Source organism: Trachypithecus francoisi, unplaced genomic scaffold (assembly GCF_009764315.1).
Source record: "Trachypithecus francoisi isolate TF-2019V2 unplaced genomic scaffold, Tfra_2.0 Lachesis_group12, whole genome shotgun sequence".
In the NCBI taxonomy this organism is placed as follows: Eukaryota; Metazoa; Chordata; class Mammalia; order Primates; family Cercopithecidae; genus Trachypithecus; species Trachypithecus francoisi.
The window spans coordinates 11,322,657-11,348,340 of NW_022681457.1; the positions used below are offsets into that span (position 1 = coordinate 11,322,657).

At 44.2% G+C, this 25,684-nt stretch overlaps 1 protein-coding gene across 1 annotated transcript in view; it reads right to left on the bottom strand.

Annotated features, from left to right (window-relative positions):
• Positions 1–10,061, bottom strand: part of NLRP13 (NLR family pyrin domain containing 13) — a 44,299-nt gene extending 34,238 nt beyond the window's left edge. The window contains exons 1-3 of the mRNA XM_033224526.1: positions 9,724–10,061; positions 1,217–1,285; positions 840–908 (exon numbers count right to left, since the gene is read on the bottom strand). Of these exons, the coding sequence (XP_033080417.1) occupies positions 840–908; positions 1,217–1,285; positions 9,724–10,042 (457 nt within the window). The 5' untranslated portion in view covers positions 10,043–10,061. The remainder of the gene's footprint in view (positions 1–839; positions 909–1,216; positions 1,286–9,723) is intronic.
• Between the last annotated feature and the right edge of the window lie 15,623 nt (positions 10,062–25,684).

Below are 25,684 nucleotides of genomic sequence, written 5' to 3' on the forward strand. Positions count from 1 at the left end.
GCCATAAATTATTTAATAAATACTGGAAGAACTAGATGGAAAGAGCTTAAGATTTTTTATGTACCATAAATTCAAGAAATTTCAGCATAGGCAGCAAACGTGGACCAATGAAATGAGTGCTCCAGCAAGCAACCTGTCAATTATCGACAAAGTAATGTACACACTTGTTTCTTCTAGCTCCTCTAGTTCTTCTTGGTTTGGATCTTGGCATCCCTGGGTCTGCATGTTCCCTGAAATAAACAGTGACGATGAGATACGAAAGTACCCCAGACTGAAAATGAGCCAGCAGGAACAGAAGTCCCCAGTGGAACCAACTTTTTCTGTGGCAAATGGGATTGAACTGACTGGAAGAATCAGAATGCCTAGTTTATATTTTTTATTTATTTTTTTGAGACAGAGTCTCACTCTGTCACCCAGGCTGGAGTGCATTGGTGCAATCTCGGCTCACTGCAATCTCCACCTTCCGGGTTCAAGTGATTTTCCTGCCTCAGCCTCCCGAGTAGCTGAGATTACAGGCACCCACCACGCTTGGCTACTTTTTGTATTTTTAGTAGAGATGGGGTTTCACCATGTTGGCCAGGCTGGTCTCGAACTCTTCACCTCAAATGATCCGCCCGCCTCAGCCTCCCAAGGTGCTGGGATTACAGGCATGAGCCTTTGTGCCTGACTGTAAGTTGTTATTTAATAAGAGATACTGGAAGAACTAGATGAAAAGAGTTTTTAATTTTTTTATGTACTATAAATTCAAGAAATTTTACCATAGACAGCAAATGTGGACCAATGAAACAAGTACTCCATCAAGCAACCTGTTGATTACTGACGTAAAGTAGTATATACACCTGTTTCTTCTCCTAGCTCTTCTGGTTCTTCTTGGTTTGGATCTTGGCATCCCTGGGTCTGCACGTTCCCTGAAATCAACAGGGATGATGAGATATAAAAGTACCCCCGACTGAAAATGGGCCAGCAATAACAGAAGCCCCCAGTAGAACCAACTTTTTCTATGGCAAATGGGATTGAAGAGACTGGAGGAATCAGTATGCCCAGTTTACAGTAAATTATTATTTAATAAGCAATACTGAAAGAATTAGTTGGAAAGTTTTTAATTTTTATGCACTATAAATTCAAGAAATTTCAGAGTAGACAGCGGATGTGGACCAGTGAAACGAGTACTCCATCAAGCAACCTGTCCGTTATCAACTTAAAGTAGTGTACACACCTGCTGCTGCTTCGAGCATCTCCACGTCTTCTTGGGTTGGACCTTGGAGCTCCTGGGTGTGCCCATTCCCTGAAACAAACAGTGATGATGACATGTGAAAATAACCCAGAATGAAAATGGACCAGCCATAATGGAGGCTCTCAGGAGAACCAACTCCTTCTATGACAAACTGGAGGCTGAAGGTCTGATTCCTCCAGTTTTCTCAAGCTCCATTAGCCCAACTGAAGATACAGTGTGCACTTTGGAAAGTCCACAGCACACGCTAAGCACATTCCTGCCTCAGGTCCTTGGCTCCAGCCCTCCCCGCTGCCTGGATCCCCAGACATCTGCTTAGTTCACTCTCAAGGCTCTGCTCAAATCTCACTTCCACAATGGTGCCTGATAAGCCTATGACTACCACCTATATCTTTAATCACATACCTTAGCCTCTCCCCATCTGCCTTATTCTCCATTTGTACTTGTCACCTTTTAACACACCATGTAATTTATACACTATGTCTATTGCCTGTCTAGGGAGATGGCTAGTCTGTTCATGGATTTATCCCAAATGTGTAGAACAGTACCCTACAGAGAAAAGCTGCTCTAATATCTTTGGAATAAAATACCATAGGAATAAACGCACCAAGAATTGGGTTCAAACCAAGTCCCTCAATTTGCTGCACCATCACCCCTCTGAATGTCCCCTTCCTCGTGAGCTAGAAGACTTCTTCTATGACTCAGGGGCCAAACTCATTTTACTGGGTAGTACATCGTTGCTATGGGCCAATACCTTATAAGGGATTTGCATCTAAAGAGACACGGCTCTAATATTTACAGCTCCATTGACTGTCACTGTTTACATGACTTGTTCTGGTTAGCAAGCTGAGTCCTGTACTTCCTCCAGATGTTCCATGTTCCTTCCAAGAACAAGAATCCATCATTCTCCAACCATGGTAGCCTAGGCCAAAGAATCCCAGCTCTCTGAAGCTCTACAAACCCTACCTATGGAGTCTGAGTCCTATGTCCACATACTTCAAGCTGAAGTCTGTCCTGAATTCTAACCCTCCTAGAAGCAGGGAACCCAGGTGGGAACCTTTTCCTAGGCATAACCCAAGCAGAAGAAAAGTAGATGATTTTCTCCTGTCGCTGGCTCTGGTTTATCCAAAAGCCAACTGCCTGACATGTGGCATTCCTCTGTTGCAAACGAATCCAATGCTGTGAGCCTTCCAGGTGATAGTTTTATGGTCAAGTATCAGGCATCACCATCTGGATCTTAATAGATGAAGACTCTAGATTTAGCTGGGACCACTTGTCTTAAGAGTCACACTGTTCTAGATGAAAAGCCTAGCAGGACCAGTACATGGCTTCAAAGAGAAAACAAAGGTTAAAAATTAGTAAGTTTTTGCTTATTCTCCCTAATGCTTAGGGAACTTTGCAAGGACATGAAGAAATAGCAAAGAGCAGGTGTATGGAAGTTCCACCGGTCCCTCACCAGGCCTAGGTATTCCTCCATTCTCTGGTGAGGTGCACTTATCTGAGTATGTTTTAAATGCCAGAGGAGCATGTTTTTAGGTAACCAGCCTACTCTTCCTACACCCAACATTACTCCCCCAGGCCCCATCGATTTACTTAGTAGGGTCTTTATCCTAATCCTAGCCACCCCTGAATGGAGGGAAGCACGGGTGGTTTACACATAAATACACACTTAAGTCAGTGTGGTCCCTATTCCCATTGCATGTGTTAAACCTCACTGCCAATGTGGAGGGTGGTGGGGGAAAGTTTGGCCTTGTCTTCAAGGTCACCCCCAAAAAATGCTTTACTGGGAAGTGATTCCTACATAATTAAAAATGCAATGCACGAAGAATACAGAGTACTTTTAAATGTTTAAACTTTTATGTATATAATGAAATAACTTTCAAAAGTATGAATTCTACCCAGGCATGGCCAGATGATTTTTGACAAAGTTGCAGAAGCAATTCAATAGAGAAAGCTCTTTTCAACAAACGGTGCTGGAGCCAATGGATATGTATACGTGGAAAAAATTAAAAGAAAAGGGATAGCAACCTAAACTTTACACCTTATACAGGAAGAAAAAAAAAATCAACCCAAAGGAGAGAATAGATTTAAGTATAAAAGGTAAAAACCAGCCCAGCACGTTGGCTCACACCTGTACTCCCAGCACTTTGAGAGGTTGAGGCAGGCAGATAACGGAGGTCAGGAGTTTGGGATCAGCCTGGCCAGCATGGGGAAACCCCATCTCTAATAAAAATACAAAAGATAGCTGGGCATGGTGGCAGCTGCCTGTAATCCCAGCTACTCACGAGGCTGAGGCAGGAGAATCGCTTGAACCCTGGAGGCAGAAGTTGCAGTTAGCCAAGATCATACCACTACACTCCAGCCTGGGCTACAGAGCAAGACTCCATCTAGGGAAAAAAAAAAAAAAAAAGTAAAAACTATGACACATTTGCCTTTGATTATTCTCTTTTTGCTATGAAATAAAGTCTAATTCCTTTAAAAAATAATCCCAATTCTGACTTCCATTTGTACACCTATGGAAGCCAGTGTACAGGGCACTAAGAACCATCTGATCCACCAGTGGGAGAAATAGATTCTTCCACTGCAAATTTGCAGACATATCCTTGGGTGGGGTAGAGGGTGTGTGTGTAGTGAGGTGACACTCTCCCAGCTCCGATACTGCTGGCGAGGCACCATGCTTAAACAATCACCCATAAACCACCAGGCCAAGTGATGCTATCAGATAAAAATCCAACCCAAAGATCAACTAACATGGGAGTTCCTTCTCTGTGCCCAATGCCTTCTAAGCATTTCACCCTAGAAATGTAGAGGTTGGAACAGTGAACCCAGTTTAAGAAAGAATTGCGGCCCCATGGTAAGATCATTTGTCCAAAGTTACCGTTCATCAGCTGGAACCAGCCTTTGAATCCAGGCATCCTGGCTCTAGAACCTGAGCCCTTAAGCCAATAATCCCCAAAAGACAGTACATGGGTCCCTGTACATACATGTGTGTCTGCAAACTCACTCTCAAATGCATATCCCACAGCACTGGTCAAGTACAGAGATACTCATGGTACAGTTTCTTAGATGATGAGGCTAACGAGGCACTAAGAACCACCCGATCCACCTGCCGAGATTTTATCATCCCCTGCGTGACTGGTGAGGTGGATGTGGCCCAGGGCTTTCTCCTGCTTGAGAGGTATCTTCCACATGACCCACGCCAAGAAGGCCAAGTAGGAACCAGACAAGGACCAGGGAAATGGGGCTCCTCTGATGTGCCCCACCCGGCCCTGCAGCCTTCAGGCAGGAAGTTGATGCTGCCATTCAGAATCAGCAACAAGAATTGAGGGGAGGGACAGCAACAACGCTTGAGGGGAGGGACACCCATCTACCCTGATGTGGTTATGAGGCATGGCTGGCCTCTATCCTAATATCTCACGTACCCCCATAAATAGATACACCTACTACGTATCCAGAATTTTTAAAACGTTAAGTTTAAATTTTAAAAAAATCAGTGACAAGAAACAGGATAAATGCTTGAGGTGATGGACACTCCATTTACCCCGTGATGATTACCCAACGCATGCCAGTATCAAAATATCTCATATACTCCATAAATATATATACCTACTATACATCCAGAATTTTTAAAATGTAAGTTTAAATTTTTTTAAAAAATCACTGACAAGAAACAGGATAAATGCTTGAGGTGATGGACACTCCATTTACCCCGTGATTATTACCCAATGCATGCCAGTATCAAAATATCTCATATATCCCATATATATACCCACTATGCATCCAGAATTTCTAAAATTTAAGTTGAAATTAAAAAAAAAAATTAGTGACAAGAAACAGGATAAATGCTCGAGGTGATGGACACTCCATTTACCCCGTGATTATTACGCAACGCATGCCAGTATCAAAATATCTCATATACCCCATAAATATATATACCTGATATGCATCCAGAATTTTTAAAATTTAAGTTTAAATTAAAAAAAAAATTAGTGACAAGAAACAGGATAAATGCTCGAGGTGATGGACACTCCATTTACCCCGTGATTATTACGCAACGCATGCCAGTATCAAAATATCTCATATACCCCATAAATATATATATACCTGATATGCATCCAGAATTTTTAAAATTTAAGTTTAAATTAAAAAAAAAAATCAGTGCTGGGCGTGGTGGCTCAAGCCTGTAATCCCAGAACTTTGGGAGGCCGAGATGGGCGGATCACGAGGTCAGGAGATCGAGACCATCCTGGCTAACACAGTGAAACCCCGTCTCTACTAAAAAATGCAAAAAACTAGCTGGGCGAGGTGGCGGGCGCCTGTAGTCCCAGCTACTCAGGAGGCTGGGGCAGGAGAATGGCGTGAACCCAGGAGGCGGAGCTTGCAGTGAGCTGAGATCCGGCCACTGCACTCCAGTCTGGGCAACAGAGCAAGACTCCGTCTCAAAAAAAAAAAAAATCAGTGACAAGAAACAGGATAAATGCTTGAGGTGATGGACACTCCATTTACCCCTGTATTACCCAATGCATGCCAGTTTCAAAGTATCTCATATACCCCATAAATATATACACCTACTATGTATCCAAAAACTAAGTTTATATTTTTAAAACTCAGCAACAAGAAAGAAAGTTCTTCCTTTGAGAGCCTTCTCCTCTGTGCAAATTCCTCTCTCCAGGTCTCTATAAAGAGAGATATTTGGTTGGAAACAGAATTTAAGAGTTCTAAAGCTCTATTTCCAATCTCTGATATCCTTTCTTCAGGACTAAAACACCAAAAGCAATGGCAACAAAAGCCAAAATTGACAAATGGGATCTAATTGAACTAAAGAGCTTCTGCACAGCAAAAGAAACTGTCATCAGAGTGTACAGGCAATCTGCAGAACGGGAGAAAATTTTTGCAATCTATCCATGTGACAAAGGACTAATATCCAGAATCTACAAAGAATTTAAATTTACAAGAAAAACACAACCAACCCCATCAAAAAGTGGGTGAAATATATGAACAGATACTTTTCAAAAGACGACATTTATGCAGCCAACAGACATATGAAAAAAAGTTCATCACTGGTCATTAGAGAAATGCAAATCAAAACCACATTGAGATACCATCTCACGCCAGTTAGAATGGCAACCATTAAGTCAGGAAACAACAGATGCTGGAGAGGATGTGGAGAAATAGGAACACTTTTACACTGTTGGTGGGAGTGTAAATTAGTTGAACCATTGTGGAAGACAGTGTGGTGATTACTCAAGGATCTAGAACTAGAAATACCATTTGACCGAGCAATCCCATTACTGGGTATATACCCAAAGGATTATAAATCATTCTACTACAAAGACACATGCACACATATGTTTATTGTGGCACTGTTCACAATAGCAGAGACTTGGAACCAATCCAAATGCCCATCAACAACAGACTGGATTAAGAAAATGTGGCACATATACACCATGGAATACTACGCAGCCATAAAAAAGGATGAGTTCACATCCTTTGCAGGGAAATAGATGAAGCTGGAAATCATTTTCGGCAAACTAACACAAGAACAGGAAACCAAACACCGTATATTCTCACTCATAAGTGGGAGCTAGACAGTGAGAACATATTGACACAGGGAGGGGAACATCACACACTGGGCCTGTCAGTGGGTGGGAGGCTAGGGGAGGGATAGTATTAGGAGAAATACCTAATATACATGATGGGTTGATGCGTGCAGCAAACCACAATGGCATGCGTATACCTATATAACAAAACTGCACATTCTGCACATGTACCCCGGAATTTAAAGTATAATTAAAAAAAGAGAAATTAAGACAGTAAAAAAAAAAAAATTCTAAATCGTATTCCCTAGTTTTCTGCTTTATATCTGCCTATTACAAACAAGAATATCTGAAGGCTTTAAAAATGCGAGAGGGGGCCGGGTGCGGTGGCTGAAGCCTGTAATCCCAGCACTTTGGGAGGCCGAGACGGGCGGATCACGAGGTCAGGAGATCGAGACTATCCTGGCTAACACGGTGAAACCCCGTCTCTACTAAAAAATACAAAAAAAAAAAAAAAAAAAAGCTAGCTGGGTGAGGTGGCGGGCGCCTGTAGTCCCAGCTACTCGGGAGGCTGAGGCAGGAGAATGGTGTGAACCCGGGAGGCGGAGCTTGCAGTGAGCTGAGATCCGGCCACTGCACTCCAGCCTGGGTAACAGAGCAAGACTCCATCTCAAAAAAAAAAAAAAAAAAAATGCGAGAGGGACAGGGAAAAAGAGGGTGGAGTGGTGTTCTAGTCTCCATCCCATCCTCCTGCCCACCAGAAGATACACAAAGCCCGAACTTGTATGACTCAGAATACCCAGTGCCCGGGGTTCTGATACTCAAGACTCAGTATTGCCCCCTCTCCTTCCTTAGAACTCACTCATTTGGGGGTAGGAGAAGCTGTACGTGGTCAAGCCCAGAGCCCTTGGAGACACACTGCCTGGGCTCACATCCCAGCTCTCCTGCTCCACCAGCTCTGTGACCTTGGAAAATTTACTTAAGCTGTCTGTGTCTCGGTTTCCTTCTCTGTAAGATACAAATAGGACTTCCTTCTTAAATATTAGTGAAAAGTCAGTACAAATGCACAGAGAGCATTAAGCTAAATGCCTGGTTTATGGCCAGGCATGGTGGCTCACGCCTGTAATCCCAGAATTTTGGGAGGCTGAGGCGAGCAGATCACCTGAGATCAGGAGTTTGAGATCAGCCTGGCCAACATGGCAAAACCCCATCTCTACTAAAAACACAAAAATTAACCAGACGTGGTGGTGAGTGCCTGTAATCCCAGCTACTCGGGAGGCTGAGGCAGGGAGAATCCCTTGAACCCGGGAGGCAGAGGTTGCAGTGAGCCAAGATCGCACCATTGCACTCCAGCTTGGGTGATGAGTGAAACTCCATCTCAAAATCAATCAATCAATCAATCAATCAATCAATGTCTGGTCTATAACAGGCACCAGGAAACATTCTGAGTATTTTCAACAGATCTCATAGGCAGCCAGTTCTGCTGTAAAGTGACATGTGCATTCTGAAAACTCATCACAACAGATTCAGCCGTGCACTAAAACCACACGGCTTATGGGAAACAGAATCAGTGATTTTATATATTATATACATGATTTCATATATATATAATTTTAAGCAGAAGCTTAAACAGCACGGTTTTGCACTTGCTGATTACAAAACACTTTATAATACAATAAACTTGGCCGGGCGCGGTGGCTCATGCCTGTAATCCCAGCACTCTGGGAGGCTGAGGCGGGCGGATCACAAGGTCAGGAGATCGAGACCATCCTGGCTAACACGGTGAAACCCCGTCTCTACTACAAATACAAAAAATTAGCCGGGCACGGTGGTGGGCCCCTGTGGTCCCAGCTACTTGGGAGGCTGAGGTAGGAGAATGGCGTGGGCCCGGGAGGCGGAGCTTGCAGTGAGCCAAAACCATGCCAGTGCTCTCCAGCCTGGGCGACAGAGCGAGACTCTGTCTCAAAAAATAAAAACACAATAAACTCTGCAGAATCCTACAACACCAGAGTCAGCCCTGCAATACCACAGATGTGGCATGAAACTTTACCTTGAGTAAAACATGAACTTTGTGAACATGGGAAGTGTTGCAGCTTGTGAGTTTTTGTGAAGTGGTGGAAGAACAATAATCTGTAATCAGAAAGTGTAGAATGGGCAAGGCTCGTACTGAGGAAGCGGGTAGGTGTTTAGGTGTATGCCTGCGTGCATTTTGTACAGTCCTACGTGGCTCTGCTCAGCTGAGTGCAGGGTCAGTGGGTTGGGGGGTGGGGGGGTGTTTGTTCTGCTTTCTTAGTGTTTCTCTTAGGCAAAACCATGCTTAAGCTAACATGAAATTTGTGCTGTGCTCAAGTTGTTCCCTAATACAACAATCACATTGGGACAAATTTGCATTTTTAAAAGAAGGCTGGGCTGGTCGCAGTGGCTCACACCTGTAATCCCAGCGCTTTGGGAGGCCGAGCCGAGCAGATCATGAGGTCAGGAGATTGAGACCATCCTGGCTAATACGGTGAAACCCCGTCTCTACTAAAAATAGAAAAAATTAGCCGGGCGTGGTGGCTCATGCCTGTAATCCCAGCTATTCAGGAGGCTGAGGCAGGAGAATCACTTCAACCCCAGAGGCGGAGGTTACAGTGAGCTAAGATCGCACCACTGCACTCCAGCCTGAGCAACAGAGCAAGACTCAGCCTCCAAAAAAAAAAAAAAAAAGGAAAGCTTATAGCAGAACTTAATGTACCTCTTCCAATTCCCTTTTTTGTCTTTGCTACTCCTTCCCAGGCTAGAGCACTAAATCTTTAAGCTTTCAGGCCTTATAAAGGTTACACTGTTGTAGATTATCAAGGAGGATTTGTAGGGGGAGATCAGCCACGTGGAATGACCCCATGGAAACCCAGCGGCTACCACCTTGCTCTCAGGAGTGCCAAGCAGTCCCCTGCCTTCCTCCTCGAGGACTCTTACCTTTCATCTTGGCTCTAACTTCCTCACACAGTGAGGTCAGATTCATTGTCTGGAAGATGCCGAGGACAACTTTCCATGCCTGACCTTTTGGGAAGTGTTCGTCCAAAAGAAAGGACAGATTCAAGGGGTCGGCGGCTCTCAAATTGGCCCAGGGGATATGCGGGATGTGCCCCTGGGGGGCTGACCAGAAGTCCGTCAGCTGCCGGGGTTCCAGGCAAAGCTTGAATTCCTCTAGCTGATACTGATCCAGAGCCACCAGGTAAGGCAGAAGCCCTTGGTTGGTACCACCGTCTTCCCAGGTGGTTACAGAAAAACTCATCTTGCCCGACACGTGCAATTTCTCACTTCAACAATGTTCTCCTACATCCACAGAACACTTGGGGCCTACAGAAAAGGAGAGAGTTGAAATCATAAGCCATAAGTATCACCTCCTCACACTGTCTTGCCTACACATTTGAGTATTTTCGCTTCACAGTACTTCCTGCTACTTGTGTTAGTACACTTTTTTGTTTTTTGAGATGGAGTCTTGCTCTGTTGCTCAGGATGGAGTGCAGTGGCGTGGTCTCAGGTGACTGCAACCTCCGCCTCCCGGGTTCAAGCGATTCTCCTGCCTCAGCCTCCTGAGTAGCTGCACTACAGGTGCCCGCCACCGCACCCAGCTAATTTTTGTATTTTCAGTAGAGATGGGGTTTCACCACGTTGGCCAGGGGCGGTCTCCTGACATCACGTGATTCATGGACCTTGGCCTCCGAAAGTGTTGGGATTACAGGCGTGAGCCACTGCGCTCAGCCTTGTACACTTATTTATGTCTCTCTTCTGCAAGAACGTAGACTCCATTTACACAGAGACTTTGCCTGTCTTACTCTTGGGTGTAACACCAGAGTGTTCTATGCTCTGCCTACGACAGGGCCTGGCATTTAGGAGGAGCTCGGCCGTAAAGGATATGAAGCATTGACTCTACACCATGCATTATGACCTTTGTTTTATTCTGTCAACAACCAGAGGAATAGGATGGTTATTATCTCTATTTTATAGACGTGACAATGGGGGTGGGGGGCTAGGGAAGGGACAGCATTAGGAGAAGTACCTAATATAGATGATGGGTTGATCGGTGCAGCAAACCACCATGGCACGTGTATACCTATATAACAAACCTGTACGTTCTGCACATGTATCCCAAAACTTAAAATATAATAAAAATAAATTTAAAAAGCGACAATAACATGACATCTTTAATTGCTATTTTTAGAAACCTGCCAGCCTAGACTGTATGGCTGTGAAAATGTCCTTCACATAGGAAGACTAAATAAAGATGTTTCCTCTCAACAGGTGAGAGGATTTGCTGCCAGCAGATATGCGTATCACACAAAAATACCTAAGAAGTAGTTTATCAGAGGAAAGGATGGAAGTGTGTCAAGAAATAAAGAGCCACAGAAATGGTCAGTATGTGGATAAATGTAAAGGAAAAATGACTCGACGCCATCTTGTGGAATTTATAACATACAGAGTAAAATATGAAGACAGTAACAAAGGAGGAGAGGGAAATACATAAAGCTGAAGTCAAAGATGAGTACTGAGGCCGGGTGCGGCGGCTCAAGCCTGTAATCCCAGCACTTTGGGAGGCCAAGGGGGATGGATCACCTGAGGTCAGGAGTTTGAGACCAGCCTGGCCAACAAACCCGTCTCTACTAAAAAGACAAAAATTAGCCAGGTATGGTGGCAGGTGCCTGTAATCCCAGCTACTCAGGAGGCTGAGGCAGGAGAATCGCTTGAATCCAGGAGGCGGAGGTTGCAGTGAGCCGAGATCGTGCCACTGCACTCCATCCCGGGCTACAGAGCAACTCCGTCTCTAAATAAATAAATAAATAAATTTTAAAAATCAATATTCAAATTTCTAGGATAACCATCATAAGACTGAGGGATGTATAACCAAAAAGTTAACAGAAATTAAATATTTACTCAAAAGATGAGAACACATGGACACACAGGAGAACCAGAGACACTGAGGCCTATTGGAGCGGGGAGGGATGGAGGAGGGAGAAGAGCAGGAAAAATCACTAATGGGTACTGGGCTTAACCCCTGGGTAATGAAATGACCTGAACAAACCCCCATGACAAAAGTTTACCTATGTAACAAACCTGCACATCTACCCCTGAACTTAAATTTAAACCAAGATAACAAGAGAAATAAGAGAACGGGAGACAAACGGAACAAATAGAAAACAAATAAGATGGTGTGCTGAAACTAAAATGAGTCAATTACATAAGTGTGCATGGACTAAACATTTTAATTGAAGAATATCTGTTAAACTAGATTAGATACAAAAAGGCATACTTTAAATATAAGAGCATAAAACATTTAAAATAATGAAAAAAGATATAGTATAAAATCCCTAACCTGAAGAAAAGTAGGTACAGTTGTATCACGTTCAAAGTAGATTTTAAGGCAAAATTAATCATTAAATATAGAGGACATTTTATAAGAAGATCATTCCCATATGAAGATATAGTAAGGCTAACCTGTATGTACCCAACAATATAGCTTCAAAATATGTAACACAAAAATAGTTAAAAGATTGATTAGTTGAAGATTTAAACACACATCTCAATAACTGGGGGAACACACAGAAATAAAATGATCAAGATATAGAATATCTGAACCACATAATTAACCAATCTGACCTAATTGGTTGAACAATTAGAACAATATACCCAACAAATGCAGTAAAAACACTTCTGTTTTTGTAAATGGGAAGAATGCTGCATCAGGCACCTCAGAAATGAGGTTATCCAAATGGCCAAAACGCATGACTCATTGGAAAATTTAAATTAAAACCACAATAAGATACTACTACACCCAGGCCAGGCACAGTGGCTTATACCTGTAATCTTAGCACTTTGGGAACCCGAGGTGGGCAGATCACCTGAGATCAGGAGTTTGAGACCACCCTGGCCAACATGGTGAAACCTTGTGTCTACTAGAAGCGCAAAAAATTAGCCAGGCCTGGTGGTTCACAGCTATAATCCCAGCTACTTGGGAGGCTGAGGCAGGAGAATTGCTTGAGCCCAGGAGGCAGAGGTTGCAGCAAGCTGAGCTTACACCATTGCACTCCAGCCTAGGTAACAGAGCAAGACTCCATCTCAAAAAAAAAAAAAAAAAAAGAAGATAATACTACACCTACGTGAAGTGACTGAAATGATATGATTAGGGCTGATATTATCAAATGTTGTCAAAGATGGGGAGCAACTGGAACTCCCATATGTTACTTGTGAGAGTGTGAAAGCCACTTTGTAACTGGCCTAAGCAAAACATTTATTGTAGTTCAAATGCCTGCCTCTGGACAGGAAGGAGCTGAGCAAATAAGCCAGAACATAGAAGCCACCTGATCTAACCAAAACCTTAATCCTCAGTGTATCACTCCTGCTACAGTCTAAATGTTTGTGTCCCTCAAATTTCATAGTTGAAACCTAACCATGAATGCGATATTATTAAGAGGTAGAGCCTTTAAGAGGTAGTCGTGATGGAGGAAGCTACATGAATGGGATTCGGGACCTTACTGAAGAGGTTGAATGGAACAACCGCATCTCGTTTTGCCCTTCCTTTCCTTCACCGTGTGGGGATACAACAAGAGGTGCCATTTATGAAGCAGTCAGCAGGCATTCAGACACTCAATCTGCTGGCACTTCAACTCTGGACCTCCCAGCCTCTAGAACTGCAAGAAATCAATTTCTGTTCTTTATAAATTACCCAGTCTAAGATATTTTGTTATAGCAGCAGGAACAGACTAAGACAACTCCCTAAATGCAAAGAAAGAACTGTCCAGGAAAGTTTCTGAACCCTTCTCTATCCTGTGATAGGCCTTCAAAACATCCCGGTCAGAAAGACTCAAACTCTGTCCAGAGTTTGCTTTCTCTCCTACACCAACCAGATAGCAACACCCAAGACACGCACTGTCCCTAAGACCGAGGTAGTTTGTTTTTTTGGTTTGTTTTTTCAGATGGAGTCTCACTCTGCCACCCAGTGGCATGATCTCAGTTCACTGCAACCTCTGCCTTCCAGGTTCAAGCAATTCTTCTGCCTCAGCCTCTCAAGTAGCTGGGATTATAGGCATGTGCCACCACACCTGGCTAATTTTTGTCTTTTTTTTTTTTTTTTTTTTTTTAGCAAAGACGGGGTTTTGCCATGTTGGCCAGGCTGGTCTCAAACTCCTGACCTCAGGTGATCCACCGGTCTCAGCCTCCCAAAGTGTTGAGATTACAGGCGTGAGCCACCGCACTCGGCCACTGATTGTTTCTTTCAGTGATTAGGGGAAGGGGGAGAAGGGAAAAGATTTATAAATACAAACATCTTTTCACTTAAAACGCAAGCACTTATTTCTATAAGAAAAACAGTAATATTCTGAAAATACGAACTCCTCCTTCTGGTAAACTAAGGATCAATTAATTGTGCTGAACCTAGCTCTTAACGTCTTGTTCCCACCCCTGACAACACTCAAGGCAAGAATAAAGGAAGGGAGGAAATGGTGGTGGTAAACATTGACTAGGGTTTCCGGATTTGACCAGCAAAAATACAAGATGCTGAGTTAAATTCGAATTTCTGGTAAACAATGAATGGTATTTGGGATATACTTAGAAAGTTATTTGTTGTTTTCTTAAGTGCAATTCCATAGGGTGCTGATTCCAGTTCCATTTTAATTTTGGATACACAAGAGTGATATTTGGAACATATGCATGCCAAAAAAAATTTGTTGTTTATCTGAAATCCTGACTCAACTGGGTATTTTCTCTGGCAACCTTATTTAGACTCAAGATCACTCGCTGTCATCCCATCCCAGAAGGAAGGATGCCATCAGTACCTGACTTATCTGCCTTACTAAAACAGTGACAGCTGGCCTAGAAAAGTTACAGTTTCCTGATGGTACTTACAAACTCACATTCAGAGGATTCACCTGAAATGTGGATAAAAAGAACACTGAGGTGAATTGGTCACAGTAAAGATCAAAGACATTTGAGAGATGGGAACGGGGGAACTAATCAGGGAGAAGGGGTAACAAAGAGAGAAAACAGAAGTCAAGGCTGAGTTCTGCAATGTTGGCCACCAGGCAGCTAACGGTGATTGAGATGGATCTGCCGCTATTCCCCTGTAGAACCTGGTCTGGCACGTGTGCTGGGTCATCTCAAAATACCAGGTAGCATTGAAGGCAACAGAAAGACAGCAGAACAAAAGACGATTTTTTTGAGATGGAGTTTTGCTCTTGTTGCCCAGGCTGAAGTGCAATGGCTCCATCTCAGCTCACTGCAGTCTTTGCCTCCCAGGTTCAAGTGATTCTCTTGCCTCAGCCTCCGGAGTAGCTAGGACTACAGGTGTACACCACCACATCCAGCTAATTTTGTATTTTTAGTAGAGACAGAGTTTCACTATGTTGGTGAGGCTGGTCTCGAACTCTGGACCTTAGGTGATGCCACAGGCCTTGGCCTCCCAAAGTGCTGGGATTACAGGCATGAGCCACGGTGCCTGACCCAAAACACTATGCTTGAAGCTACTGGTGTGTGAACCGCCCCACCCCCATGTCTCCCAAAGAGAAATCTCCATAAGAGATGTATGTTAGGACCTACGCTGGCAGCCTAAATTCATTGGACTACTCCAGAAATTGTTGTAGAAAAGATGGGGAAGGGCACACAGAGGAAAACTTAAAACATCATGGAAAAACCCTTTCAGGTATTAGCAGGGAGGGTAAAGACCAGGGAAAAAGCTTATTTGAGATTCAAATGGCATTAAGGCATCATCGAACACCGAGTAGAAGCTAAGCAAGGGGACCAGGCACGGTGGCTCACGCCTGTAATCCCAGCGCTTTAGGAGGCCGAGGTGGGCAGATCACATGAGGTCAGGAGTTTGAGACCAGCCTGGCCAACATGGTGAAACCCTGTCTCTACTAAAAATACAAAAATTAGCCGGGTGTGGTGGTGGGCATCTGTAATCCCAGCTACTCAGGAGGCTGAGGCAGGAGAATGGCTTGAACCTGGGAGGCAGAGGTTGCAGTGAGCCGAGATGGCGCCACTGCACTCCAGCCTGAGCGACAAGAGCCAACTGTCTTGAAAAAGAAAAAAAAAAAAAAAAGTTACTCCATGCTGCACTTCTTTTCTCATATGTCTCTTGTTTAAATTTTTAAACCAAGGAGACAAGAACTGAGGTATCACATCAGCCATCAACAACTCCTCCAAGATTATAGGGTTAGGTTCCCGTGAGCCTCTGGCCACATCTTCATCCACTAGTCAATACGTAACCTTGTTTTATACGTGTCTCTGTTGAAGGACACCTAATTGAATACATATTGTTGATTCATTAACACTGAGCCCACCGCCACCAACACTGTAGCTCATGCCTGAAGGAAGCTCATCTAACACATGCATTGTCTTCAGAACTCACATCCCTTCTTGTGTGTAGAGCACCAGACGGAACTTCCACACTACACGAGGGAGCATTTAGACAGCAAAGTCACCAACGAAAAGCCCAAACATGCAAAAACAGGGCCCTAGGTAGACCCACCAGCACTGCCTTCTCTGACCTCAGCTCGAATTTTCCCTGGCTCTGTGCACATCTCAGTGACTTGGAAAGCTCTGCAAATATTGATTTGGGGGTTGCCAGCAGATCTGAGCGAGTAGATGAATTCCACAGACATGGAATCCACACACAAAGAGGGTCGACTGTCATTAGGATGAAACACGCTGGGTGTGAGACCCACATGGTGCCATGAAGTTACACAGCAAGGAAGCCAAGTACGTGGGACTCGAAAGGAAATTCCTCCAAACCTGAAGCATGCATCAGAATGAGCCAAGGAAGGCAGGAAGAGGATTAGGAGGTAGAGCGGTCAGTGAAAACAGCAAGTGCAAAAACCCTGGAGGGGAAAAAAAATACAGGAACAGAGAAATTCAGCTAGAAAGCCTCACACAACTGCGGAATCCCCTTGGTTGAGGAGGTGGAAAGCTTCTAACTGAAGAAGGAAGCGTGTGCAATCAATTCCTGCTCCTGAGTAAGAAAACACCAGCAGGATACAGTGGAGGGAAAGGTCCCAGAGAAAGACGAAGCCTTAGCGCAGAGAGAGGAGACATCTCTTACCAACCGGACTTCGAATCGCACACGAGTTTCCAGAGGCTCTGACTCGGGAAACCCCCAGGGAAGTAGTCACTGCCACCCCTTCCTCACCTGTGACCAGCCCTTGGGTCCGTCTTCCTCCTCTTAGCTGTGTCTCAGGGCCTCCTGGTTTATAGCTCTCTTCCCGCTCCCTTTCCCCAGCACAACTCGGGATCAGTTGAGAAGCCAAGACTCAGCTGCAACGTACGATCTCTGGCTTTTCTCTTCCAGGTCTAGCTAATCACAAGCTTATTCAGGCTGGGAGGCAGAACTGGGTTTCTAATTAAAAACCATACTGTCCTGAAGTAAAGGGAGCCATCCACGCCGGCAAAGAGCCACAGATGTGAGTAATGCCTGTGATCACCCCTCCTACCATCTGGGAGATCTCATAGGGCAGTGAAAGATGAGAGGGAGAACGAGTTCGTGAGACATTAAAATCACTGTTGCCACCACTTCCAGGACTGTTTCTTCTTCCAAATGCAGGAGAAATGCTCCTTCATCCACTCCATCATGAACATAAAGGATTTTCCACGGAAGTCAGAAACAAGACAAGGAGAGTGGTAACTCCGCTGCTATTCTACATTCTGCCGGCGAGGCCAACCAATTCTATCAACAGGGTTAGCTAGTTTTAAGCTCAGGTTACAGGCTTTAAACTGGTAATTGGAAAGCAATTAGTGAGAGGTATAATAATTGAAAAGCAACAGGTAAAACTGTATTTGCAAACTTGATTACCTATCTGGACAATGCAAAAGACTGCATGAGAAAACTAACGACAAGAGAAATTGGTAATACAGCAGGTAATGAAATAAGTATTCAAAAATCAATAGACTTCAAATATGCAAACAAAAATAAGACAGTGGAAAAGAACACCCCTATTTACTATAGCAAAAAAAAAAATGGAAAATTAAAATGCTTGCTTAAAAACTTAATATCCAAAACTGACATAAGAAAAACTATCAAATACAGGTCTGCAAGACCCAAAAGCGGACTTAAGCCTTAAAGAAATAAATACCACGTTTTTGCATGGAAAACTCCACCTCATAAATATATCACTTCTCTCTAATACAAATACATCAAGATTTTACCTGGAGGTGCAGAAGCTGATCATAAAATTCAACTGGAGAAATCGAATTTGTAGGAATGGCCTGGAAAATCCTGAAAAGAAGGAGTAAGGAAGAGGGACTAAATCTAGCAGATATTAAAATATACCATGAAGCCTTTATGATTAAAATATAGTATTGGCACATGTGCAAATAGACTGAGCAAAGGAACAGAGTGGAAAATTCAGAAATAGAATTATTAACATATACAAATTTGATAAATATTGCAGCACTCATAAGTGAGGGAAATTGATTTTTAATAAGCGTGGTGATGCTAGATCAGTTTCCTACACCACAGAATAATTTTCAAGCACATCAGAGACTTAAATGCATTAATAAAACCTGAGAAGCACCAGAAGAAAACAATTGAATTCCTCTCAAACTTGATGGTGGGGAAAGCTTTCTTAGCGAAGATTTAAAATTCAAAAGCAATTAAGAGAAAAAATAAACAAATTTTATTACAAATGTTTTTTAAGCATTCATAACAAAAGATGTGTTAAGCAAGGTAAAAAGACAAACTATAAACTGGTAAATATATGTGCAACTTATATCAGAAAGAGTTTACATGCCTAACTTTTTTTTTTCTTTTTCTTTCTTTTTTTTTTTTTTTTTGAGACAGAGTCTCGCTCTGCCACCCAGACTGGAGTGCAGGGGTGACATCTCCACTCACTGCAACCTCCGCCTCCCGGGTTCAAGTGATTCTTCTGCCTCAGCCTCCCAAGTAGCTGAGATTACAGGCATGTGCTCCCATGCCCAACTAATCTTTCGTTTGTGTGTGTGTTTTTAGTAGAGACAGGGTTTCACCGTGTTGGTCAGGCTGGTCTTGAACTCCTGACCTCAAACTGTCCACCTGCCTCAGCCTCCTAAAGTGCTGGGATTACTGGCGTGAGCCACCGCGTCCAGCCTATATGTCTAATCTATAAAGAGCTTTGAAAAATTACCAAAATGAAATGGAGAAACTAATGATTGTTTGTAAGCAAAGAAATGCCAATGACTCTTGACCATCTGAAAACATGCTGAATCCTCTATATAATAAGAGAAATGCAAGTTCAAAATTATATGGAAGTCTCATTACTTACTTATGAGATGGCCGAAAATCCTCAAAGTTTGATAACACACTCTTGGCTATTTCCTGTAAACCTCATGAAAACTATTTTACCTTTGATTTTTCTCTCTGCTGATGTCTGAAGACACATCATCACACCCTTTGTGAATATAAAACTCATACACAGCCCGGGATTGATGGCAGGTACCTGTAATCCCAGCCCTTTGGGAGACTGAGGCAGGAGATCCCTTGGGGCCAGAAGTTCAAGACCAGCCCAGGCTGTTTAACATAGTGATATCCCCGTCTCTACAAAAAAAATTTAGCCATGAGTGCTGGCATGCACCGATGGTCCCTGTTGTCAGAGGCATGTGAACCAGAGCAACTCCATCTTGAAAAGGAGTTGGTTAAACTGAGGCTGAGACCTCCTGGGCTGCATTCCCAGATATTTAAGGCATTCTAAGTCACAGGATGAGATAGGAGGACAGCAAAAAATACACGTCATAAAGACCTTGCTGATACAACAGGTTGCAGTAAAGAAGCCGCCAAATCCCACCAAAACCAAGATGGCCACGATAGTGACCTGTGGTTGTCCTCACTGCTACACTCCCACCAGCACCATGACAGCTTGTGGCCTCTGGTCGTCCTCACTGCTACACTCCCACCAGCACCGTGACAGTTTACGAATGCCATGGCAACGTCAGGAAGTCACCCTATATGGTCTATAAATGGGAGGCATGAGTAACCCACTCGTTGTTTAGCATATCATCAAGAAATAACCATCAAAATGGGCCACCAGCAGCCCTCCAGGCTGCTCTGTCTATGGAGTAGCCATTCTTTATTCCTTTATTTTCCTAATAAACTTGATTTCACTTTACAAACTCGCCCTGAATTCTTTCTTGCACGAGATCCAGGGACCCTGTCTGGGGGTCTGGACCGGGACCCCTTTCCTGTAATGCCGTTTACTGGAGAGGCTGAGGCAGAAGATTACTTGAGCCCAGGAAGCTGAGGCTGCGGGGTGAGTTATGATCGCACCACTGCACTTTCATCCTGGGCTGTGGAACGAGACCCTGTCTCAAAAATATATCAATAAGATAAAATTGAAAAAAATGTAAAACTCTATGTAAAAACTGGTGATATTCCATCATGAGTTGATGCAAACTTGATAAAGTTGGTTATCTTGTGGGTTTTCTCCCCAACAACTATAGGTGACTTTTTTTTTTTGAGATGGAGTCTCGCTCTGTCACCCAGGCTGGAGTGCAGTGGTGCAATCTTGGCTCACTGCAAGCTCCGCCTCCCGGGTTCACGCCATTCTCCTGCCTCACCCTCCTGAGTAGCTGGGACTACAGGTGCCCGACACCACACCCGGCTAATTTTTTGTATTATTAGTAGAGACGGGGTTTCACCGTGTTAGCCAGGATGGTCTGGATCTCCTGACCTGGTGATCTGCCCGTCTCGGCCTCCCAAAGTGCTGGGATTACAGGCGTGAGCTACGGTGCCGGCCAACTGTAGGTGATTTTTTTTTTTAAGAAAATTCCTCAAGCCAGTCCTTCCCAACGCCCCTTCCTTGTACTCTGCTGGTGAGTTCTCCTTTTCCCACAAGCTCTGTCTCTAGGTCTCCCTGAGACTCAGCCCATTGGATGTAGGCCCTAGACTGGGCCCCGATGATCTTGTGACCCTCCTTTTGCTCAATGCAATTCTATCCCAAGTAGAAGAGATGAACATGTAAACAAGATGAGCCAATGAATGACTCTCGATGTTTCCAAATGGGAAGTGGCTCTTTCAGACTGAACACGGTGTTAGCCTTCTAAGGAGCCCGGGAAGCTCTCGAAACATATAATTTTCTGTTACTTGCTCTTCGAGACCTAAGAGGCAAGGGAGAGTTTCCTTTACAAATTGGAAGCACCTGTAGAATCAAGACCTGCAGCCCATTCATTCTGAATCGAGGGAGCTAAATGCCTTCCAATCGGTGCAATGCAGAGGAATTCTAGTGAACCAGCCTCCACCAATGGGAAGAGAAGGTGCCAATTGCCTGAATTCCCCAGCACCTATAAGGGTTGCAGGGTGGGGCAGACCCGGTGATGTCTGCTTTGGGAGATGCTTTGGACAGGAAGGAGCCAGCAAGAATAATTCTCTGCAAGGGTGAGTTTTGTTGTGTTTTGTTCTCTTCTCTTTTCCTCATCATCCACTTCCTTACAGTTACAATGGCTAGACCCTTGAATTGGCCACACCCAGTGGGTCCATATTGAAAATCAAAAGTGAGAGCTAGAGATTCAACTGCAAACATTACCAGCTCTCATCCAGAAAATCCTTGCCCATCTCTGAAACTCAGCTTTTCTGACCCCGAAGTGAAATCCTGAATTCCCAAGTTTTCTTTCAGCTCTGAGGATCGGAGAGCCAGGAGACTCACAGCACTAGCAAAATTCTAAGAACTGAAAGAGACATCGTGAGGTCTCCAGGTGTCCAGAGGTCTAGGGTAGCCACTGGCAGATGCAGTCGGAAAAAAATCAAAATCGCTGTAGACGTGAAGAAGAAATCGCGAGGCACAGAGAAGAAACCTGCAGGATTCAGCAGCACTGACTTTGACACTGCCCCTCTGCAAATAATGCCCCTCCTTCTCAATAAACGCAGGTGTCAGTCACCCACACGGCTCGGCTCATGGGCTTAGGGATTCGGTCAGGTTCCAACTGCTGGTTTCCAACACTCACAGCTTGGGCTGAATTTACTTAACTTCGTTCAACTTCCGTTTTCTCCTTTGTAAAATGGACGGAAAAGGATTCATGGGATATAATTCTTACCAAGACTTAAAGTTATATGGACTCTAGGGTGATCAAGACTCGACCACAGAACCAGATGGAGATGACAAACTTTTATTTTTTAAAAATGTGTACCCATTAGAATAGTGATGTTTAAAATGGAAAATAATCCGTGTTGGCAAGAATGTGGAGAAAATGAAACTTTAGTGCATTGTTGATGGGGATGGAAAATAGAAAACAGTATGACGGTTCCTCCTGCTGACCTCAGGTGATCCACCTGCCTCGGCCTCCCAAAGGGCTGGGATTACAGGTGTGAGCCACCACACCCGGCCTGCTTTTTAATGTTTAATTTTTCTGGGTACATAGTAGAAGTGTATATTTATGGGGTACATGAGATACTTTGACAAAAGCATGCAATGCATAATTACCACATCATGGAGAATGGGGTATCCGTCCCCTCAAAAATTTATCCTTTGTGTTACAATCCAATTATACCATTTTAGTTATTTTCAATGTATAATTAAATTACTATAGACTATAGTCACCATGTTGTGCTATCAAATACAAGGTCTTATTCATCCTTTCTAATTTTTTTTGCCCATTAACCATCCCCCACTTTCCTCCCCACCCCCCACAACCCTCCCCAGGCTCTGGTCACCATCCTTCTACTCTCTATATCCATGAGTTCAATTGTTTTGATAACTATTTTTTAGAGACATGTTCCCGCTCTGTCACCCAGGCTGGAGTGCAGTGGTGCGATCTCGGCTCACTGCAACCTCCACCTCCCGGGTTCAAGCAATTCTCATGTCTCAACCTCCCGAGTAGCTGGGATCACAGGCACCCACCATCACAGCTGGCTAATTTTTGTATTTTTTGTAGGGATGGGGTTGCGCCATGTTGGTCAGGCTGGTCTCAAACTCCTGACCTCAAGTGATCTGCCCACCTCAGCCTCCCAAAGTGCTGGGATTACAGGCTTGAGCTACTGTGCCCGACCTGTTTTAATTTTTAGGTCCCAAAAATATGTGAGAACATGCAATGTTTGTCTTTCTGTGCCTGGCTTGTTTCACGTGTAGATGATCTTGATCTAGTTCCACAGGGGACAGAAGTATACTTTTCCCTCTCTCTGTCTTTATTGATCTTAGATTCATTGGCTGGAGCCTGTGCATTCGTTTCATGAAAGACAGATTAACAAAAGCACAGCAAACAAGTTTAGGTATGCATACCCATGGGAGCACTCAGCGATGAGTAACACAAAGGCGTGGTTAGAACTTAGACTTATCTGTCATGCTAACAAAAGAACAATACATTCTCTTTTTTTTTGAGACAGTTTCACTCTGTCGCCCAGGCTCACTGTAACCTCTGCCTCCCAGGTTCAAGTGAGTCTCCTGTCTCAGCCCTCGGAATAGCTGGGATTACAGGCGCCACCACCACACCCAGCTAATTTTTCTACTTTTGGTGGAGACGGGGTTTCGCCATGTTGGCCAGGTTGGTCTCGAGCTCCTGACCTGAGGTGATCCACCCGCCTCGGTTTCCCAAAGTGCTGGGATTATAGGCGTGAGCCATCGCACCTGGCCAGAATAATGCATTCTTAGAAAAGTGAAAAGACAGATGAGAAAGACCTCAAATTCCTGGGATGGTAAATTGTGAGAAGGTAAATGTGTGGGGGAAGAAATGGAGGATGAGGGCTGGCTCATAAGGGTTTGTTGTGTAGATTCTTCTGGTGCCTCCTCAGGGCTGTATGTTTCGGGAGCTGTCTCCGGTGATTAACTTCTGTGTTTCCTGGAAGAGAAGGGGAAAGGGGACACCTTTACAAACTGATGTCTTGCTTTTCGGCAAATCAAGGGAAGGCAGATAATTTTTCTTGTGTCTGCTCCTTCTCAAGCATCTTCAGCTCAAAATAGTCCATTTGAAATATACAATAAATTATTATGAACTATAGTCACGCTATTGTGCTATCAAACGCTAGAACTTACTCCTTCTATCCATTGTACTTTTGTGCTCGTTAACCAACCCCTCTTCATCCAGCCCCTCCCACCTGCCTTTCCTGTCAATATGTACCATTATCATGTACCAATTTTTAAAACTCAGTACACCAAACTGGAATATTTGAGGGTGGTGAATTCTGCCATCCTTCATTTCTCTGAAAAGTCAGGAACTCCTTGCTCAGACCCACAAACCCACCTGCATCTGGAGGTGGGCTCTCCACCCTCTTCCTGCCAAGAGTGCTTCAGACCCAGCCTGTATCCTCAATTATCTCCTTCTCCTGCTGTTATTTCCTCACTTGCCAACACTACTTTTCTCTTCTCTACCCCCTTGAATGTACAGACATCCCACAGCATTTCCATCTTTAGGAAAATCTTTTTTTTTTTTTTTTTTTTTTTTTTTGCGATGGAGTCTCACTCTGTCACCCAGGCTGGAGTGCAGTGGCGCAATCTCGGCTCACTGCAACCTCTGCCTCCCAGGTTCAAGCGATTCTCCTGCCTCAGCCTCCCAAGTAGCTGGGATTATAGGCGCTCACCACCGCACCCACCTAATCTTTGTATTTTTAGTAGAGATGGGGTTTCACCATGTTGGCCAGGCTGGTCTCAAACTCCTGAGCTTGTGACCCATCTGCCTCGGCCTCCCAAAGTGCTGGGATTACAGGCGTGAGCCACTGCACCCGGCCGGATTTTTTTTTATTGATGCATAATAACTATGTATTTATGGCAAGGATGGCAGGGAGGAGGGATAAAGAGAGGTTGGTTCGTGGGTATTAGAAATGGAAGAGGGAATGAGATAGAAGATGTCCCACTGCTAACTTTCAAGAAGGAGGAAGGAGCAAAAATCCAAAGACTGCATGAGGCTTCTAGAAGCTGGAGAAGGCCAGGAAACAGATTCTCCTCCTAGAACCTCCAGAAGGAACCAGCCCAGCCAACACCTCGATTTTAGTCCAGTGATCTTAGCCCATTTCAGGCTTCTAGCCTCCGTAACTGAATGTTTTATCTTAAAAATGCTGTGTTGTCAGCCGGGTGCAGTGACTCCCACCTGAAATCCCAGCACTTTGGGAGGCTGAGGCAGGCAGATCACGAGGTCAAGAGATCGAGACCATCCTGGCCAACATGGTGAAATTCCGTCTCTACTAAAAATACAAAACTTAGCCGGGCGTGGTGGTGCCCACCTGTAATCCCAGCTACTCAGGAGGCTGAGGCAGGAGAATCATTTGAACCTGGGAGGCAGAGCTTGCAGTGAGTCGATATTGCGCTACTGCACTCCAACCCGGGTGACAGGATGAGACTCCGTCTCAAAAAAAAAAAAAAAAATACTGTGTTGTCTTAAGCCACCAAATTCATGGTAAATTTGTCACACTAGTGCAACAGGTCACGATTCTTCTTTCCAGGATTATGTCTGTAGCTCCCTACCCTTATTCTCAGTAGGAGAGCCAGCCAGAAGGGTCCTTCAAAAAGTTACAGCCATCCCACGCCAGTCCAATCAGGTCCCGCGTGACCTCTTGAGAGCATCTCCACTGTCTTCGTCTCGCCCATTCACCTCCACTCACGCTGGTCCTGCAGTTTCTCAACAGCTCCAGGTACATCCTGGCCACAGGGCCATGGTCCTTGCCTTTCTGTCTGGAACTCATCTGATATCCATACAGCCCATTCCGTGACCTCTTACCTTTTGCTCAGACATCCCTGCTTTTGCTCAGATATCCCTGCTTCAGTGAGCGCTTTCGTCAGCCTTTTACAAATTGCAGCAGGGTATTTCTCACTTCCTGTTCTCTCTCTTGGCTCTTTTTTCCATGGTGTATATAATTTCCATCACATCACAGTGTGCTCCCATGAGCATGCACACATAAATAAACTTCTGTTTGCTGTGCTTTTGTGAATCTGTCTTTCATGAGCATAACATCCAAGGCTCCAACCAATGAATCTAAGATCAATAAAGAGAGAGTGAG